General features: G+C 43.9%; 1 protein-coding gene across 3 annotated transcripts in view; it reads left to right on the top strand.

Annotated features, from left to right (window-relative positions):
* Positions 1–20,779, top strand: part of SNED1 (sushi, nidogen and EGF like domains 1) — a 70,598-nt gene that overhangs the window by 29,986 nt on the left and 19,833 nt on the right. For 2 of the 3 annotated variants that reach the window (XM_033150200.1, XM_033150203.1), the window contains 15 exons: positions 1,223–1,385; positions 4,401–4,526; positions 5,176–5,289; positions 6,821–6,934; positions 7,687–7,800; positions 8,007–8,123; positions 8,722–8,847; positions 10,724–10,828; positions 12,472–12,585; positions 13,583–13,702; positions 14,667–14,783; positions 14,901–15,017; positions 17,178–17,291; positions 17,911–18,084; positions 18,791–18,904. In XM_033150200.1, the coding sequence (XP_033006091.1) occupies positions 1,223–1,385; positions 4,401–4,526; positions 5,176–5,289; positions 6,821–6,934; positions 7,687–7,800; positions 8,007–8,123; positions 8,722–8,847; positions 10,724–10,828; positions 12,472–12,585; positions 13,583–13,702; positions 14,667–14,783; positions 14,901–15,017; positions 17,178–17,291; positions 17,911–18,084; positions 18,791–18,904 (1,849 nt within the window). The remainder of the gene's footprint in view (positions 1–1,222; positions 1,386–4,400; positions 4,527–5,175; positions 5,290–6,820; positions 6,935–7,686; positions 7,801–8,006; positions 8,124–8,721; positions 8,848–10,723; positions 10,829–12,471; positions 12,586–13,582; positions 13,703–14,666; positions 14,784–14,900; positions 15,018–17,177; positions 17,292–17,910; positions 18,085–18,790; positions 18,905–20,779) is intronic. The other variant, XM_033150202.1, reaches the window with a different exon arrangement.

Here is a 20,779-nt window from a genome sequence, read left to right as displayed (position 1 = left end):
AATAGGCTCAGCCTTCTGTGTACGTTCCAGCAAGTGAGTCATGGATGTGTGGGGATTGCTGCGGCTTTATGGTGCCAAGAGCCATTTGGGAGAAGGGTTGCAATAAGTAGATCATCCAATCCCTCTCCCTGTCACCTTTTTTTTCTTTTAATGCTGACAGCTCCTCATGTGTCATAGCCAAGATCTTTAATCATAGCTGACATGCAAAACAGTTACAGGATGCCTTCGAGGATCCTTGACTGCTCAGTTGTTGCTTGTGCATCTGAAAGCGACAGAAATCGAGGCTCCATTGTGATGGGTGCCCCGGAGAAAGAATGCTTGCCTCAAAACAGCCTTGCAAATAAGTTGGTCGCCCACAAAAATGTGCACTAACTGCCAGCGAACATTAGTCATTTATGGCCTGAAAAGAAAGAGTGAGCCAGCTTCTGTAAACTTTCCTCGCATGGTGGCCACAGATAAATTATCTTCATCACAGGTGACCAGGCAAATGATTGTTTACATGGCTGCTCAAACAAATTGCATTCTGAATATATTTATTACATTTATGTCCCAACTTCTTTTTATTTCCTGTGGAAATAAAGGTGGTGTACATAGGGGAAAGGAAATGGAGGGAAGTCAGGAGGTTAAAGAGAACCTCTGAAAAGATCTTTCCTTTTTTTCCCTTTCTCTTTCTTTGCTTCTCTTTACTTTTATTTCACATTTTATTTTTTATGTTGACTATTTTGTACCTTTAATTCTACTTGATGGAAAATAATTGTTGAAGTTGAAATTGTAAAACCAATAAAAAAATTAAATTTACATACATAGGGTTCTCCCATTCAGGCACTGATCAGACACAAGCCTGCATGTATTTTTGCATCATGGGCCTTCAGACCATAGTCCTATATCTTGCATGATAGGAAATGAATGGGGAAAGACATCCAGGTCCTGGAAGGAATTTTTTCCCAGGAGGGCAAAGTGGGGGCCAGCTTAGCAAACTGCAGGGACTGGAAGAGTTGTTGTGCTGGGGGGATGCACTGCCTCTGATCTAAAGCAGGAAAATTTCAGGTGGGAAGTGGTTGTAGCAGTAACCAATATGCAGAGGAATGCTTCCCTTCCTTGTGTTCTTGCAGTCCATTCTTCTGCAGGGCACTGGGGGGGAAGAGAAAAGTCCATTGCCTATCCCCACAGCTGCCCTGCTTTCCCCAGCGAGAGGTTTCACCCTCTGCCCTTGTCTTCCTAGGCAGGTTTCAATGCCGGTGATGGAAAGCGGTATTTTAACATCCCAGGATCCCGCACTGATGACATTGTCGACGTGGAGATGACGACAAATGTGGGTATCCCCGGGCGCTGGGTGTTCAGAATCGATGATGCCCAGGTGCAAGTGGGGGGCTGCAACAACACAAGTAAGAGGACAGCAGTTAGGTTTATTTAACCAAACCAATTCTTCCATCCCTTCTCTTTGTCCCTGTGAAAATCCCAGCGCTTATGAAAGAAAGGCAGCCGCTGTGCAGCTGGGGTAGTTTGGGTGTGGCAAGTGGAAGCCCTATTTTCCTCTGTGCATATATATGGCCACCAGGACATGGGACGCACTGGTGGAGGAGCCATGTTTAAGCTGCAATTTGGGAGGATGTGACTGCATTGCTGCATGAAACCAAGAGCGCATCTCTGGCTGCTGGTGAGCTGTGATGTCTTTTGTGATGTCAAGTTTTAGAATGAGGCAAGGGGAGAACCTGGAGATAAATGAATGTAGGATTATGTGTAAAATGGGCCTCCAGACTTAGAGCTGCAAGCTTTAAATAGTAGATGCCCTCTGAATGGTTGTTCAGTCATGGAGTTGATTGGCCGTAGAGTAAAAAAGTGCAATCCTAGACATGTCTACTCAGAAGTAAGTCCCACCAAATTCAGTTGGGTGTACTCCCGGCTAAGTGTGTGTAGGATTGCAGCCCTAGTTTAATTGGTGAGGGCCAATTTCAAATCATGAGACTGTGAGTTAAGGTCATGCATGTTTGGTTTTCAGCTACTTTGGTGTTACCATAATATGTGATGAAAAGCAAAATATGAAAGATGCCCTTGTCTTTTAACAGTAACTGGAATTTCAAATGTATCTCCCACTTTCTTTGTATCATACACTTCTTCATTGCCAGAGTACTTTATAGCTGGTGTGTGTGTGTGTGTGTGTGTGTGTGTGTGTGTGGTTGCTTTTTTGCATATCTGCTATTTAATATTGTAAGAATGGGGAAATTATTATTTAAAAATTGCGAGAGAAAGTACACTTTTAAGACTCTAAGGGTTTGTGTACATCAGAGTTTACTGTGTGTTTGTAACTGTTTGCGTTCTCATTTAATTTGTGTAGTCCACATGATGTTACCCTCCAACAATACCAGTTGTGATGCTTTCCCCCTACAAATCCAAACTTACAAATCCAAATAGGGGGGTAATCTGTTAAATTGGGGAAAATCAGGCTCCAAACTGCTCCACGTGGGGTTGCAGCAATTTGTGTGTGTGTGTTTGGGTGGGTGGGTGAATCAATAATCATTGCCAGTCCCCTTACCATACCCACTACTATATTTTCTGGCAGCACTTGTCAGTAGTTCTGGCACACTCCGGATGGGGGATTATTATTATTATTATTATTATTATTATTATTATTATTATTATTATCATCATCATCATCATCATCATCATCTAGATTTGCACAAAGCTAGAAAACTGCACAAGCAAATTTACAGTTGCTTGACCGTGTGCCTTTGCTCACTTCCTGGGCAGGTACATGTGCAGCTATCTGTGCATATGCCCTGTCAGTACTTAATTGGCATAATGGAACCTACAAGTCAGAAGGTAGGAACAGGAAAGACCAAAATTTCTCCTTGTATGTAAATTTAGATAGGGGTAGCTGCGGACTCCTCCGGTTTAATTTGAATGAGGAAAAAGTGGATTAACTGCTAAATAATGCTCAAATGTGGAGAGGCTTTAAAATGCATAAAGCTCTGTGATCAGTTCGTGTAATCGTAGTAGAGATGTCTCTGCCACCATTTGCTTCTTTGGACTGCAGAAGGAAGATGCTGCTAGGTTCTACTAGAAATGTTGCCATTTGCAAATCTGTTCCATAGGGCTCATAAAATACCTCTCTACAAATTGGTGAGGAGCCTAAATACAATATGTATTAGATGTACAGTGGTACCTCGCAAGACGAATGCCTCGCACAACGAAAAACTCGCTAGTCGAAAGGGTTTTGCGATTTTTAGATGACTTGCAAGACGAATTTTTCTATGGTCGTGCTTCGCAAGACGAAAATTTCAATGCATTCCTATGGGAATTAAATTCCTATGCATTCCTATGGTCGTGCTTCGCAAGACGAATTTTTCGCAATACGAAACGACTCGCAGAACGAATTAATTTCGTCTTGCGAGGCACCACTGTATACTGTAATAGTCCTCCTCAAACTGGGTATAGGTGTATGCAGTGTGAGAGTAACAGTAGTGCCCAGTTTCTTGTCACAACAATTCCCCAACATTGGCACATATTTCCAGACAAAAACATACACCCAGCCATAGACTTTACCAGATCTATGGCTGCTTAGCCTCACATGAGTTCTCTACTGGCTCTGAAACCAAGACTTTGACTGATCTGCCTATATTAAGGCTATGTGTGTCTCTACAGCTCTCTGGGGCTATCTCTCCCCCCCCCCCACAAGCTTGCCCCATATTGGGAAATCAAGTGATTTGCTGTCTGACTGTTTCCCAGACCATTTTGCCTTTGCTTGCCATTGGTTTTTGGAGATCTAAGCTTATTTTTAAGCATGCATGCACACACACTTTAATTTTGGTCAAAGAGTTATAGAATGTTCCTGGCATTTACCCAGCTCTTGATTCTTGGTTTTGTCACCGAAATATTGTAGCTCCACTAAAGGCAAAGAGCGTGTATTTGCAGAATGCATGTTATGGGGTGTGCACTGTGGGACACAGAACTGGCCTAAACTGTTGCATGTTTGAACGCTGCAGAAAGGAATACTGGTACAGTTATTAACATTTTCTCTTTGTGAACTACTAATAGTTTGCCTATAAATTAGGATTAATTTGACATTTGATGGTCAAAATGATTAAGACCTTTAGAGAGCAAACAAAAGACTTGGCATGAACAGCAGAGAGCAACACCCACACACACCCACACAAACACACCCCATACTATAACTTCCTACAAAATTTCAATCCAATTTAAATGTGGATGTGCTAATTTGAATTGGAATGTGGCACTTCCATCCATGAGCCCAATGTGTTAATTACAGAGCAAACAGTGGCCGAAGGCCACAGGGACAATGGAAGCTGGATCAGTTCAATGTTATTGTTGCTGCAACACATTCTAGTAGTTGTCTAGCTATGCTATCATTTGCTGAACACTGGGTTTGCTTCTTTGTGCAGCATCGGTGTGCCTGACACTCCGCCCTTGTCTGAATGGAGGGAAGTGTATTGAGGACTGCATCACAGGGAACCCCTCCTACACCTGTTCTTGTCTGGCTGGCTTCACTGGAAAGCGATGCCATATTGGTGAGTCTTGCTCATACTTTGCTCGCAGTCTTCTGTTGAGGGGCTTCCGTGAGCTTAAGAAGAACCTTGCCAGATCAGACCAAAGGCCCATCTAGTCCAGTATTCTGTTCTCACAGTGACCAAGTAGATGCTTATGGGGAACCCATATAGAGGACATGGTCCTCAGCTGTGGAATCCAGAGATGTACTGCCTCTGATATTGGGGATAAGTATCCATCACGACTATAACCTACTGATAGCCTTATTTTACATTAACTTGTCTTTTTGAAACAATCCAAGTTGGCCATCGCCAACTACTACTGCCATAATTAGTGACTACTGCCATAATTAATGCTAATAGCTACTGCAGTGTTGGAGAGTTAAATCTGTTGACCTTAGGGAAATCGTTTCTAGCCTCTCAACTCCTATAATCCTCCACAGAGGTATTCAGACTCTCACCAGAGAAAAGGGTATATAACCCAAAGCATCTTAGCATAATCAAAAACAGGGATTGTTTTTTTTCTGTCTTTGCATGCAACCCACACTTCTGGGAATGATGTATCCATAGTAGACATGCCTGGTTAATTACAGATGGTAATGCATGTGAAGTGTTTTGATTGAATGTATGAGAGCACACCCTACTTTTTCGCTTCCTTCCTATTACCTTCCAGATGTGGATGAGTGTGCTTCCAGCCCATGTCAGAACAAAGCCTCCTGCATCGATGGCATCAACAGCTTCAGTTGTTGGTGTCCACCAGGATTTAAAGGAGCCACATGTGAAGTTGGTGAGAAACATTGTGCAATTGCAAAAGGACAGGGAAATCAGATAATAGCTTACAGGCAGGTCTAGGTGGACAAAGTGTTTATAAAGTCATTCCTGTACCAGTACCTAGTATGCTTTTTTCTAGAAAAATAGGTGCCAGTACTCACCATGAAGTTGTTGCGGTAAGTGCCACACTTTTTAACAACAACAAAAGAGGTGCCAGTACTGAGTACCCACTGAAGAAGAAAAGGGCACTGCCAGTACCTCTTTATTACAGTTCTAGTCTGGGTGTGGGGCAGAAGTTAGAGATGGCCTGCTCAAACTATGGTGCTTTGTGGAACAAATCGGGACAGAAAGCAGTTAGCAGTTGGAGTGTGGGAACTGTACGCAGGAAAGTTGTCTTTCTAATTCTCTGCTGAAACATTCTGAATCAGGAAATGTTAGACTGTACAAATCATAAAATGCTGTATGTTTAGGTGTTGCTCCCCCCTTTAATCCTAGTGCCAGCATCCTTCCAAGTACTAATGTGCAGTCACAATAGTTATTAAATCAGGTCTGGGGATGGGAGACCTTGGTGCAAAAGGTACAGGTGCCTTTCTGCAACACATATATGCACAATCATTCCCCAGAAGAACAGAACATATGTTCCCACAGCCTGCATAGGATATAAGTATACTATGGCTGGAGAAAAGCGAAGAGGTAAATGTGATCAGGTTTTTATGTGCAAGTGTGTGTGTGTGTGTGTGTGTGTGTGTGTGTGTGTGTCGCACACAGCTATACCTGTGGCTGAATTAACCATGCAACATACCTGAACCACTGCCCAGACAACACCTCTAAACAGAATGCCTTGTTCAGGGGCTCCTGTCTGGCTTGCCCTTTCCCAAACCAGAGCATTCCTTGGAGGAAAATCAAGTCAAGCGATTGATTCATTTGCCTGTTGATTGTTAAGAAAGTAACCATGCAATGCACTTCACGGTGTGCTATTCACTTGGCAAGGAGGTAGGGAAAGATGGACATAAATTTGGCATGTAAATGGCCACTAAAAGGAGTCTTTGTGGCTGCTTCAGGCATCACCATCCTCCCCAATATTATGAGAGCATTCCAAATTTATCTGGTTTCAGAAGTTCAGTTGCATTTTTCCAACCTTGCAAGAGCCATTGACTGCAAACTATAAGGTGTACAACAGATTCATAGAAGGCGGTTGTTACCACAAATTGGCTTTTTGCATCATCATCATCCAAAGAGAGCTGTAATTGAATCATATGCCTAAGGAAAGTTCTTGAGCTTTGAGAGACCATAACTTCCTATATTCTGCCATTTCCCAGACCCCACATAGCTTCTCACTACCTTTGGTGTTACAGCCAAGAAATGCTACTAATTCTGAAAGCTGGAGAAGCATGTCTGGGAAAGGGACAAACTAAGTCCTTTGTCTGAAGCACCCATGCAGCAGCCTTGGGATGAAACCACACCACACATGCTTGTTTGTATCAACGGAATGGGCAAATCTTTTGTGTTCTAATTTAAGCTCCATTTCTTGTTCTAAAACACTACAGAGGAGTCTCCATGTGAAGCCAAAGAGTGCCAGAATGGTGGGGAATGCCAAGTGGCCAACAGAACAGCTGTGTGCCTTTGCCAGCCAGGTTTTACAGGAGAAGATTGTGAGACAGGTGAGCTAACAATGAACACATTTAGGCCACCAGTCAAGCAGACAAAAAGAGGAATTTGGAAGCTGTTCCAAGGTAAGTCAAGGAGATTCTGCTATCAGAGCCTGGACAGCAAAGAGCCTATGTACTCACATCCACAGTCCAGCAGCAAGCATGTCTTTTTCTGCACACACAGGGGATTCTTCGCTCTCTTCCATTGAGTGGGCTTATGATACCATGGGGAAGCTTCACAACAGTGATTCCCAGCTCTGTTTCTACATCCATCCTCATGAATGACAACCTTAAATCATCCATATGCAGAGACCTACAGATGAAACTTGAAAAATTAGAATATCGTGGAAAGGTTCATTTCTTTCAATAATTCAACTTAAAAGGTGAAAGTAATATATGAGATAGACTCATGACATGCAAAGCGTCAAGCCTTTATTTGTTATAATTGTGATGATTATGGCATGCAGCTGATGAGAACCCCAAATTAAGAATTTCAACTTTGGGGTTTTCATCAGCTGTGCGCCATAATCATCACAATTATAACAAGCAAAAGCTTGACATATCTCGCTTTGCATGTCATGAGTCTATCTCATATATTAAACTCCAGTAGCTAATGAAAACAATTGCTTACATAAATGGACTTTTCCACGATATTCTAATTTTTCAAGTTTCACATGTATATTTGTTTTAAACATGGTTAGGCCTGCAGTTGTGGTCAGGTGTTGATCTTTTTGTTTGTTTGTTTGTTTGTTTCTCCTTCGCAGAAATAAACGAATGTGATTCCAACCCATGCCTGAACGGTGGGCGATGTATGGATCTGGTGGACAATTACACCTGTGTGTGTGTGGCGCCATTCACAGGACAGCGCTGTGAAACAGGTGCCCTGATTTCATAACTGCGTGGTGGCACCCTCCTTCTCCTCCCCACATAGCCAGATTCCTCTCAGTGGCGGACTCTTTGCTCTGAGCTTCTCTTTCTTTACTGTCAGACTTTCTCCTTAGGCCCAGCCCTGTACTTGTTTGTTGTGTTTAGTTATTCAGCTGTGTTGGGCTGTACTGAGGCTCCCTACTCTTCCCCGCTCTAGATCCTTCAGCCTGTGAGGGCAGGAACTGTAGGAACCGGCAGACGTGCAACTATATCCGCCCAGGGCGCTACATCTGCACATGCTCTCCAGGCTACTATGGGAACAACTGTCAATATGGTGAGCAGGATGACCCCACATCACCTCAGGGAGATTGTCTAAATCAGGGATGGCAAACCTGTGGCTCTTCAGTTATTGTTGGGCCGCAACTCCCACCATCCCTGACTGTTCCCATAAGGCTGAGGCTGATGGGAAATCGAATCTAATAATTTGGGGGAATTGGTTCCCTATCCCTGCTGTAGTAGATTCATTGAAAAAACCTGTTCACCCTCATTTTCATAAATGTGACCCTTCGATTTAGGGTTTTAAGTTGTTTTATGAAATTATGCAGCTACTTTTGGATCAGATCTACTCAAATTAATCAAGTCATGTATTTATCTAAGGTTCTTTTGCAGGCTTCCACTACTGAAAATTCCAAAACACCCTAGCAACTATGCAGTTAGGACGCTTTTCCCGATATCCAGTCAAAGTCCTTTGGGCTGCAGTTTGCACCCCATTATCTTCTCCACTGTAGACATGGAGAACAACTGAACCCCATCCTCCTTCAGAGTAATAATTCATCTGTTTGAAGAGCACCTAGCCCTTTTTCTTTGTGCAATATTAACCTGGCATTTCCCCTCTTTCCTCATGTTATTGATCTCTCACAAATATTTTGTAGGTGGGCCCAGAATGCCCAGTGCCTGCATGTCCAATCCATGTCAGAACGATGGCTCTTGCCTTGAAAGCAGCCAAGGATATGTGTGTGAGTGTGCGGAAGGATACACAGGCACCGACTGCGAAGACAGTAAGTGTCTAAGGGTTAGGCTGTATACAAACTACGCATTCTCTTTTGCATGGAGCGGTGCTTTACCCAAAGCAGCTATAGGAAGCTGCAGTGTAGCATGAAAGTTCATATGGACAGGGGAGAATTGGGTTTTTTGTTTATAAACACAATGGGTGCTGTGGGTTAAACCACAGAGCCTAGGGCTTGTCGATCAGAAGGTCGGCGGGTCGAATCCCTGCGACGGGGTGAGCTCCCATTGCTCGGTCCCAGTTCCTGCCCACCTAACAGTTTGAAAGCACGTCAAAGTGCAAGTAGATAAATAGGTACCGCTCTGGCGGGAAGGTAAATGGCATTTCCGTGTGCTGCTCTGGTTTGCCAGAAGCGACTTAGTCATGCTGGCCACATGACCCGGAAGCTGTACGCCGGCTCCCTTGGCCAGTAAAGCGATATGAGTGCCGCAACCCCAGAGTCGTCCGCAACTGGACCTAATGGTCGGGGTCCCTTTACCTTTACCTAGCAGAAAAGCAAATTAAAATAATATCAAAACAGGGGTGGGAGGGTGGAAGTGGTGCTGGTCAGCATTCATAGCTTTTCTCACTTTCAGCTTACAGGGGTGTGAGAAAATGCCTTTCGTTTCAGCCAGGGATGGAGTTCTGTTTAGGCTTCCAAATGGAAGCAGGTTATTAAGAAACAGGCATGCATGGAAGAGATAAGTGTTCCACACCATAATAAGCATGTCTGATTCGGACTCTGGCTTCTCACTGTTGCTTTGGGTAAAATGAAACCCCACCACCACCAAAAACAAACAAACACACCTCTTAAGGGAAATATGAAGGATTATGTGTGGCTGGACACTAAAATATATACATGGCCACTTGCATGTTATGATGATGGCACAGACACAGGCCACTTGCATGTTATGATGATGGCACAGAACATGCTAACCAGTGCTAGAAACTCTCAACGTAATGCCAATATAATCACTTAACCTGAACTACACACTCACAATTTGCAAGAACAAAGAGGCCTGTGATCTTGGCAAGTTCCCAGAACCAACCAGTACTCCAAAAGTTGACAGTCCTTTGGTTTCCATTAGGTCAAAATGGTGGTTTTTTTTTTACATCAGCCCCTAACTGTGGGACCATATGCAACAAAGTCAGAGGTTCTCATACCTTTCTTGTGTGTAGCAAGCTCTTCTTTTGATGATTCAGGTCCTATAACAGCCCTTTCCCAGTCTATATAGAGACTGACATCTATCACGCCGTTGCAATTGCTAATGCATCGCAGCGTGGCCAGGTGGTACTTCATTTAATGGAGAGTCTCCTGTGCTAAATTTCTTACACACTCTGCAGTATTGTGGGAGCTGCAATTTTCTCCATCCTATCACTACGTCTTCCTGCTCCCCACCCCACTCGCCCCTATAAGTCTTTTTTTGCAATCTTCCATTTGGAGGCAGTGACCCCTTGCAAGGAAACACTGGCTCATGTCATTCTCCAGAAGGAGAGGGGAAATGGGTTGAGTGTGAGGTACGTCTCTTACAAGAAGCAATGAGGCTCATTAGAGTCAATGAACAGAGCACAGATAGGACCACAAGGGAGCCTTTGAAAGGTGGAGCTTGATGACTCCAGTGAGGAGCAGCAGCAGCTGGTTTGTAATTTGCAGTCTCTTGGGTGTTAATTAAGGTAAATATCTGAGGTCATGAGAAAAGGAGTAAAGGTTCTGTCACCACAACAGTTGTAGCCAAACCTAATCCAGATCCCTCCCCACGGCAGCCTGAACAACACTCTGTTGGTTACTGGTGGGGGTTGTGAAGGCCTCGGTAGCTTGAGCTTTTGCTGGCACAGATGAGCCTCATTAGTCGTCGTCCCCTGCCCCTGCCCCCTTTGGCTTTTTGCAGAGCTCTCAGAGGACTGCGAGTGTCGGAATGGGGGGAAGTGTCTGGATGGAAACGTCACCATATGCCAGTGCCCTCCAGGATATTTTGGTCTTCTCTGTGAATTTGGTAGGAATGTTGTTAATAGCTACTGATAGGCTATTCTGTCCACCTTCTGAATACTGGTTTCTGTAGCTCAGTAAAGCACTCCACCAATGAGCTCTTGCTTTGGAGATAGATGAGCATTTTTCAGACAGCTTAAGGCAGGTTGAAAATTAGGTTGTTGCTTGTGTATACACGCATCCCACTTTAATTATGGCAGGGACATAGTCCATATGCTGTTGGACTCCAGCTCTGATTAGCCCAGCTAGCATGGCCAGTGGGACGTGGTGGCACAAACCACTAAGCCTCTTGGGCTTGCCGATCAGAAGGTCGGTGGTTTGAATCACCACGACAGAGTGAGCTCCCGTTGCTCTGTCCCAGCTTCTGCCAACCTAGCAGTTCGAAAGCATGCCAGTGCAAGTAGATAAATAGGTACCCCTATGGCATTTCCATGTGCTCTGGCTTCCATCACAGTGTTCCGTTGCGCCAGTAGCGGTTTAGTCATGTTGGCCACATGACCGGAAAGCTGTCTGTGGACAAACGCAGGCTCCATCGGCCTTAAAGCGAGATGAGCGCCGCAACCCCATAGTCACCTTTGACTGGACTTAAACGTCCAGGGGTCCTTTACCTTTTTTTTAAGTTCAGCAACATCTGGAGGGGGGCTGGTTTCCCCATTCCTGGCTTGTGGTAAGTGAGTTTTGCAAAACCTGTTGGATCAGAAACAGCGATGGGACAAAAAAATGCAATCCACCATATATACCACAGGAAATGATATTTCTCTCAAACCAGTTTCAACACTCTTAACTAATATTTCCATGTCCAGCCTTTGTTTCTGCCAAGACAGAAAAGGGTGACTCCTATAGTACTTTCCTTATGGAAATCCAGCTCTTTTTCAGTTACCAAGTCATCAAGATGACTCTGAAGATTCTCACTGACAAGGATAACTGTCTTGATTTTGACTGTATGACTGTTACATTAGTCACGCTCAGTTTCAACCTCCTATCTAGAGATATTCCAGCTGAATCTTTTTCAAGCCAGCCATGTTTCCACAGGTCACACCCCAGTGCCCCCCCCCCCATAAAAAATCTAAGGCAGAGACAGTAGATAACATTGCACGACCCTCTCTGCTCTTCTGATCATCACCTGAAAAGCATAGAGGACTCAGTTTTCTTCTTCCTTGGAGTACTGGGTTGGGCACAGAGAAGTAAACCTCTTTGCCCAGCTCAGCACTGCAATGGTGAGTAAAATATACATGCACACTCTTTTGCTGGTCTGCAAAGATTAGCTGAGGAATGGAGGCGGGGCTCTTTGCATGTTTGTGTGAGAACGTGGGGTGTCTATACTTCTGGGCCACAGTCACTGTAGGCATGTGGCCCCCAGGGGGGTTGCAATGGGGCAGTGTGGCCGTCAGAGTGAAAAAAGTTAGCCTCCCCAGTGTAGAATCCTCTCAGAGTTAAAAGCATTTTAAAAACATGGCATGAAAGCTATTTTAAGGGAAAGTGCCTTCAGATCCATGTATCTGCTGGTTTTACTTGTGTGTTTCTTAATGCAGCCGTCACCCCAAAATGTTTCTTTAACTGTTGGGGTATTTTTAAATAAAGCTCACCTGCATGGTACTGAGGTACATGACAGGGAACTGCTGTGTGTTTGTTTCCTCCCCACCACTGCAGAAGTGACCGCAACACCTTGCAATATGAACACCCAGTGCCCAGATGGAGGCTACTGTATGGAGTATGGTGGCAGTTACCTTTGTGTGTGCCATACGGATTACGGCACAAACCACAGTAAGTAGGATAGGGAGTCCGGGCACATCAAAATGGGATTTGAATCTGAGGATCAAGGTGGTGGGAGAATGCCCAGTATTGCATACCAGAGCAACTAATCCAGTACCCACTCTGAGTTGTGAATACTAGGTAGGGTCCATACCCTAGAACATAAATGAAGCAGTTTCTTTGAATGCAATAAAGACTTGGGAAGTGTAATGCAGTTGATAGAATGTTAGTTTTGAATGCCGTGGTAAAGCTGCATGTGAGAAGGGGATGCATGAGCAATTCATATCTTCTTCTGTTGCCTCTTGCTCTTCACATGCAAATCAGATCCAGGTTGAAGTTCCTGAGCAAACCATTTCTTCCCTGGTAAATGAGACAAGACTGGGCAATCTCTTTGGGCCAAACTGCAAAAAAAAGAAACTGCGTCTGCATTGGATACAGGGATTGATCATTAATGGAATCGCAGCACATATGCATGAGAAATTAACCACTATCACCTGCCCCACGGCAGTCCCAAGGAAAATCCCTCCTCTGAAAATGGTATTTGCATTGGCAAGAAATCCCCCCATTGGTGTCAGTAGGAGTTTCCTTTCCAAAGTATTTGCTTCAGAGGAGAGATGATCTTCAGGACTGCAAGCAGGGGCTAAGTTCCCCTTCCATGGCTTCTGCAATTCTTATAATAATCAGCTCCACCCTTCTCATGCTAGTTGTGTTTTTAAAAGCCTGCAGCACGTTTAACATCAAGTTTAGTTTGTATCCTGAAAAGTGCTGTAAGCATGCTTTTTTATTATTACAGAGATTGTGTAGCTTGTTTGTCTGTAGCAGGCACTAGAAAGAGCCCCATAAATGAATATCCTAAGAAACAAGGAGTTGTGGGCTAGAGGACTTCTGGGCTTATTAATTCAAAGATGTGTGTCCTTTTTTCCATGTCATTTAATTGAGCTCCTTTCCGTGGGGCAGGTGGGGTTTTTATTTAGCATCAGCCCATGTGAGGCCATGTCTGCTTTTGCAGCTGAGCCACCCTCTCCTTGTGACTCGGATCCTTGTCTGAATGGTGGATCATGTGAAGCTCAAGATGACTCCTACACCTGTGAATGTACCCGAGGCTTCGCCGGCAGGCACTGTGAGAAAGGTATTTGCCAACCCTGAATGGAAGAACAGAAGCTGCCTTTCCAAATCGTACTTTGATGCTATAAATAGGACCCACTATCATTTTTTTCCCTAGCGCAGGGTGATGGAATTGACTGCAGGTAATGTTCTTCTTCTCCTTTTCTCTCCCGTGGCTGGTCCAGGGCATGGTTCTCTCTCAGGTCAAAAAGACATTGTGAGAAGCCAAGACAAACAAAAAGCAAAAAAACAAAAACAAAAAACAAAAAAAACTTCAGGTTTTACTAAAATGTATTCTTCTACACAATAACAGCAATGCAGTAAAACAGGGTTTCCCAAACCTGGGTCTCCAGCTGTTTTTGGACTACAATTCCCATCATCCCTGACCACCCCCCAGTCCTGCTAGCTAAGGATGATGGGAGTTGTAGTACAAAAACAGCTGGAGACGCAAGTTTGGGAAACCTTGCAGTAAAACAATTCTGAATACAGTAAAAAATAGAAATGGATATAGCTTACTAACCTGGTGCCAACAAACTAGCACTTCCAGTTGCCAAATATTCAGAAAAAAACAGCTTCTAAACACCAAAATTATATTCAACATACATTGTAAGGCAGAAAAAATGACATAGCAACCTATCGCAAATAAACACCACTTTCAGTTGCTGTTAGTCTGTTGCAGTTGAGCAACACTTTTAGTTGACATAGCTGTGAGACTGAGCAATGGTGATGTGCAAAACTTAAGCTGATTCAGATATCGGGCTTTGGAAGCAAATTCAATAAAAAATTATTTACGCTTTATGTGGAAGTGCTTTTATTTTGTCTGCCGTGGATCTGTTCCCAGTCCTGTTTCATTGGATTGGTCAGGGGAAGGTGTCAGGGACACAGTTTAACCTGGCGAAAGGGCTAGAGGCCCAGTGAGTGGAACTCCTCCTTCCACCTGTCTTCTAAAGGGGCTTGTAACAAGTACAGATGCTTTTTTCCCTTCCCAGCAAAGCCAAAGCTGTGCAGTTCTGGGCCCTGCCGCAATGGAGGGACGTGTAAAGAATCAGATGGAGAATACCACTGCACCTGTCCTTACCGCTTCACGGGGAAGCACTGTGAGATAGGTATCTCCACTGCATGCACTCCCACAATTTTAGCTGAAGGGATGGGGACGTAAAGGGACTTGTGGGCAGGTGTTAGGGAATTGTTCGCTATGTAACCCGGACCTTCTGTTTTCACAGGCAAACCTGACCCCTGTGCCTCAGGGCCTTGTCATAATGGGGGGACCTGTTTCCATTATATCGGCAAGTACAAATGTGACTGCCTCCCAGGATATTCCGGCCGACACTGCGAGATAGGTATTAGTGTATCATTTATTTCATTTATGAATCGCTTCCCATGAGGCGTCTGAGAGTGATTTACAATATCTGTATCTCCTGCCCGAGGGTAGAAGATTAAAGAGGTGCTGGCCATTTTTCTCGCTCTCCTAAGGCTACAATCCCTTGCGATGTCATCTATCGGGCTCAGGGGACAGCCCATGATATCATGTGCTGTGTTCACCACCCTCTGTAAAGACTTTCTGTCCGCCGCTGTCAAGCCAACGTACCACACTGTGATACAATATGAGAGGACACTTTCTATTGTGGTCCGGTAGAAGGAGGTCATCAATTGTTGTTTAACATTGTTCTTTCGCAAGACCCTGAGGAAATGGAGTCTCTGTTGGGCCTTCCTAACCACCTGAGTTATATTGTTTTTCCAAATGAGGTCTTCACTAAGGTAAACTCCCAGGAATTTAAAGGAAGAGACTCTCTCCACACACACACACACACACACAATATACAACGGGGCTAGTTCCCCTCTCTTCCTCTGAAAGTCCAACACCGTCTCCTTTGTCTTGCTAATATTTAGGTGCAAGTTATATAAAAACTAAATATAAAAACACACACATTTTAAAGCAACTGTAGCAGCACATCCCACATAGATGCTGACAGGGTTTGAGATCTCCATTTAGGAGGCTTGTTGAAAGAGGAACATACAAAAAAAAAACAATTGAGAAGGGGGGAGTTCCAAATGTAGTTATGGGATTGGAGGGGTCTTAGGCAGCAGGTATGGGTTCTCTCCCCAGAGGGCAAAGCCATCACACGGGTTCCCCTTTTGGCAACCTAAGGGAGTTAAGAACATAAGAAGAGCCTGCTGGATTAGGCCCATCAGCTTCCTCATCTCACAGTAGCCAACCAGTTGCCTATAGGAAGCACACAGGCCGAACCTGAGCACAACTCATAATGGCTAGTAGCCATCCAGCCCACTTTCAGGAGGCTGCAACACTATTGTTTTCTTTATTTATTTCATAAGACTTATACACTGCTTGGTTGTGAAACCTCAGAGTGGTTTACAAAATATATAACGGCAAAGTCAAGAAAAGTTCAGAACCCTGCTTTCAAAACATACAAAAGTTAAAATATTAAAACAGATTATCTGTAGGTTTTTTTTTTTAAAAAAAGTACCTCAACTTTCTAAGCATCTGGGTAGGCTTGTCTGAACAAGAATGTTTTATGCAGGTGCTGGAAGAGTACAGTGAAGGATCCTGCTTGATCTCAATAGGCTGGGGTCAGGATGTTGAACCTCCAAGGAGTCATAATTTACTGAAATCCCTATTTAGAAATACTCAACTGAATGAATGAATGAATGAATGAATGAATGAATGAATGAATGAATTGTTTATATTGCAGATTTGAGCAAAGTGTTGAAGATTTGATTGCTTTCCATTGTAGAGGTAGAAAGTAAGCTTGATCCCAGGCATGATATGAAATTCGGAGCTGGATTTATCCTGAACGGCAATCAAAAGTACTGATCAGTGGTCTAGGTTGAACCATAGCTGGATGCTCAGAACATAGCTGCTTGGGTGGCATAACTACAGGTTGTGATAATTGTGTGCCTTGCAGCTATGTCATTGAACTTCTAAAAATTAATCATAAGCACAGTGGAATGGGCAATTTCCATTGATACTACAGTTCTTTAGGAGAAGAGGTTTAATCTTCTCCTTCCCTTCTGTGATCCCAATAGAAATCCCCTCTCCCTATGCTGCTTTTAGTGATTGGGGGCCGACAACTTCAATTGGCACCAAAAGGAGCTTCCACCCTTCACTGGTACCAATAGAAGTTTCCCCACTCCATTACTAACTGGAACATGGGAGATTATTTTCACTGGAATAGCAGCTGGTGAGGGAAGAATTAAATCTCCCCTCCTCATATGCTGCAGTCGTGGAGGAAATCCAAGGGGCCTACATCTGTGATTAAAATTCAAAATTCCAACAAGCCAAGCAGTTAGCGTAACACACAGTTAAGTCTCTGGTGTTGGTGGTGTAAAATATCCTGCAGTGTAACTGCATTACTATGGTTAGAAATCATTTGTGTTACTGTCACGTGTTGTTTCATTTTTTAAAAGGTGCTTTTGTAAGCTCTGTTTGGAATACTAAATGGAACAATTTTGTATTGGTGGGCTGGGCTCTGCGTTCACAGCTCCTTCTCCTTGCCTCCTGCATCCATGTGAAAATGGAGCCACTTGTCAGGATCTTGGCAACAGCTATTTGTGCACATGCCCAGCTGGCTACACAGGAAGGCACTGCCAATCAGGTAAACACATAGAAAGGCGATGCCCCATAGTCAGCTGTGATATGTCATCTGCCCTAGTACAATAGGCCATGCCAACATTTTCAATTCTTTAAAAAAAGCAAAACCATTCAGCTAATGTTCTGGACTGCTTCTGGAGGTTTTGGGAAGTTCTGTCTGAAAATTTCAGCTTCCCAATTACCGTATTTGGGAACTTGCAGCAGTGTCTGTGTAAGGCAGGTTGGAACTTGCAGCTCAGATCCATGCTAATTATTTGCAGAACCACAAACTGCATTTGGGAGATAAGAGCAGTGTCTCTTGGAACAAATGATGCTAACCACTGAAGGCTTGCCCTGGCGACATTAATTTTAGAGGCTGGCATTGTAGTTTTTGCTTCTCTGATCAAGTTAGGTCACAGCATGAGAACTTTTCTAACATAACTCAGCAAGTCGCTCACACAAAAGGGAATGTCCTTTTAGGTTCTGTGTGAAGAACTAGGCCTTTGCTATCCCCAGTGCTTTCATCAGTGCAGAACCCTTATTTACATCACTGTTAATTGTGCAGTTTATAGATTATATAACAAATGCATTGCTCTATAACCTTTTTCTTCCACCCCTCCCCCCACTCTTTCTTTTCCTTGTAGAGGTAGACTGTGGTATCCCTAAGGAGGTGAAGCATGCCCAGGTGGCATTTAACTCCACTAAGCTGGGCTCTCTGGCAGAATACCATTGTGATCTGGGTTATGTTCTCAGTCCCCAGAATAATCCCAGGATGTGCAGAACACAAGGCGCCTGGAGTGACCCTCCAGAGTGTAACGGTAACTTGATTTTGTGTTTGAGAGAGAGAGAGAGAGAGAGAGAGAGAGAGAGAGAGAGAGAGAGATCAGGTCCTTCTCAACTTCAAGCAACAGTTTCTGGTGAATTTAATATTTCATCAGAACTATAGTACTGTACTCTTCAGTGTCTGATACCTGCCTATTGTTCTTGTGAGAAGACAAAGTGGAACCAGACCAGTGCCAGTTTTGGTTCCTGTGATTATTCTGGACTTCTAACGTTCTTGTGTATCTTGGAAGTCTGGGACATGTAGAAAGGAAATCCTCTTGGGGAAATCCTCTTGGGGAAACCATAGCACTTCTCAAGCTTAAGGAAAGGATGATGCAGATAAGCCATTATAAAAGAACAATAGGTGCAAGCTGGGCAAAGCTGACATAGCCCATACTGTGTGAAAGAGAAGCAACCCCTCTTGACCAGCAGCTAACAGGCAGCATGTTGCCCCTGACTAGTGGTGCTTACTGTGTGACTAGATTTGTGTTTGCACCTCTGGTTCCTATTATCCCCAGTTCCCATGCTGCAGTGGGAGGGTTTGTTTCTAACATGCACCTTTCCTAATGTGTCGGCTGCTCCAATCCACATGCCCTGGTACATAAGGGAGGGGTGTGTGTGTGTGTGTGTGTGTGTGTGTCTTTCGGGGTTTTATGGTCTTCCATTACAGCTAGATGGTCATCTCTCCCCTCTCTGTTACAGAAATTGATGAATGCAGATCTCAGCCATGTCTGAACGGAGGCTTGTGTAAAGATCAAATTGCCACTTTCCTGTGCTTGTGCAAAACTGGCTATACAGGACACCACTGTGAGTTGGGTAAGAGAATGTGCAAGTATGTGTGCCAGAAAGTCGCATGACGTTGTTGCTCATAGCACCACGTTGGTGCCATGCCAGGGCATACCATCAGTGCTACCATAAGCCCCATTGAGAAAGCCCTGGCCCGTGAGGCACTTAACATCCAGCTACTTCAGGCAGCCATTTCTGAGCCAGGATTATTTCCTAGGAGACTTGCTGCGGCCCAGAGATTCAGCAGCAAAGTTACAGCTGGAACATCTGAGGACTCGTGGGGAGGCTTCTAATGGTTTTGCTCTCCCAGCACTTTGTGCATCTGCCACTGGCACTAGATCCTGTGAGAGTTAGCAGCAGCAGCAGCAGCAGCTTAAGAAACTCAGTGAGGGACTAACATCTGGTTGCTTCAACAATCCATCCCAGGCCAGGAGATCCATCTGCAAAGTGGCATTTGTCAAAACATTGGAGAACTGGGGCGTGTGTGTGTGTGCACTGTGTTGTATTGTTGTGTGTTCAATGTGTTTAAATAAGAACTTTGGTTAGGGTATACATACACCTAAAATAAAAACGTATAATTCTTTTTAGAGTTCTGTGGTTTTCAGAGTAATGTAGCTTTCGGTTTTATTTATAATTTAATTATTTCCAATATTTATATACTACCTAATGACAAAGTCCTCTGGGCGGTTAACAAAAATACAATAGGAGACAAAATCTAACACAGAATAAAATCAGCAACAGAGAATGGCATCCAGCAGAACAAATAGAAAAAGCGGTCAAAGAAATATTTATGACTGAAAATTTCGAATTCAGAAAGGACCAGGAAGATTTTAGCAAGGGACCTGCCTTTCTGTATTAAGATTCAGCCACCTGCAGAATGGGAATGCTAAAAGACAAGAAGAGTTTTGCTGCATCAGGTCAAAAGTCCATCTAGTCCAGCATCCTCTTCCCACAGTGGCTATCCAGGGGTTTATGGGAGTCCCGCAAGGAGGACCTGAGTGCAACAGCACTGTTCCCACCTCTGAATTCTAGCAACAGGCATGCAGAGGTATAATGCCTCTGACAGTGGAGGCAAATCCTTTATTGAGAAGGTCTTGGTATAGCAGCTATAGTATAAGGAGGCATTATCAACAGCAAGCTTCCCCTTCCTCCTGACAGCAGTGAAGAGATTTAGATGTGCAGTTCCAGGTGAGAGGCCCACTTTGGGCTAGGGATGAGAGAATGAGGAGATGGGAGAAAAGGGCAAAAGCAGAAGTGATGCTGATAGATAGAGTCCAAAGGAAAATGAATAACCTTTACTGGATGAATATTTGGTGAAGGCCAGTGGATGAAGTCTGATCCTGCCCATATGTCAGTGTCAGTTTTATGCAGAGATCTGAAAGGGTTTCTGGAACCCCAAGGCCATTTGAACTAGAACACTGAGACTTAATAGCTTTCTGAACTTTTTCACAGCCTGTGCTAGTTATATCTGCCGCCGCCAGATTTGTACTGCTTTATTATCTCTGCTTTTACTATCTACCTTTTAATATTTAATCATTTATGTATTCTCCCATTGCTACTTGTTTTGATGTTTCTTACGGTTTTTACACGTAGCCTAAAATACTTCAGTAAACCAGGGGGGTGGGTTTGAAGTAAAATTTAAAACTCCATGCATTTGTGAGATGCAGTTTTTGTTGCACTGCATAAGGAGAGTTATATTTCCTCAATATTAATTTGACATAATGGGCTGTGCACCACCTCCCAAGTTAACCCACCAGTAGTACTTCTTCTATCTTGCCTGGATTGAGATTGTGTGTATTGGCTGCCACCCAGCCAATTACGGTTGTGTGAGTAATGTGAATGAATGGGTGTGCATCATAGTATATAGGGGAGTACATGCAGGGAATGCTGATGAAGGATTGATGG

This window comes from Lacerta agilis, chromosome 5 (assembly GCF_009819535.1).
Source record: "Lacerta agilis isolate rLacAgi1 chromosome 5, rLacAgi1.pri, whole genome shotgun sequence".
NCBI classification, from domain to species: Eukaryota; Metazoa; Chordata; class Lepidosauria; order Squamata; family Lacertidae; genus Lacerta; species Lacerta agilis.
Note: the sequence above shows the minus strand (reverse complement) of the source record. Positions and strands in the feature narration are given on the sequence as shown.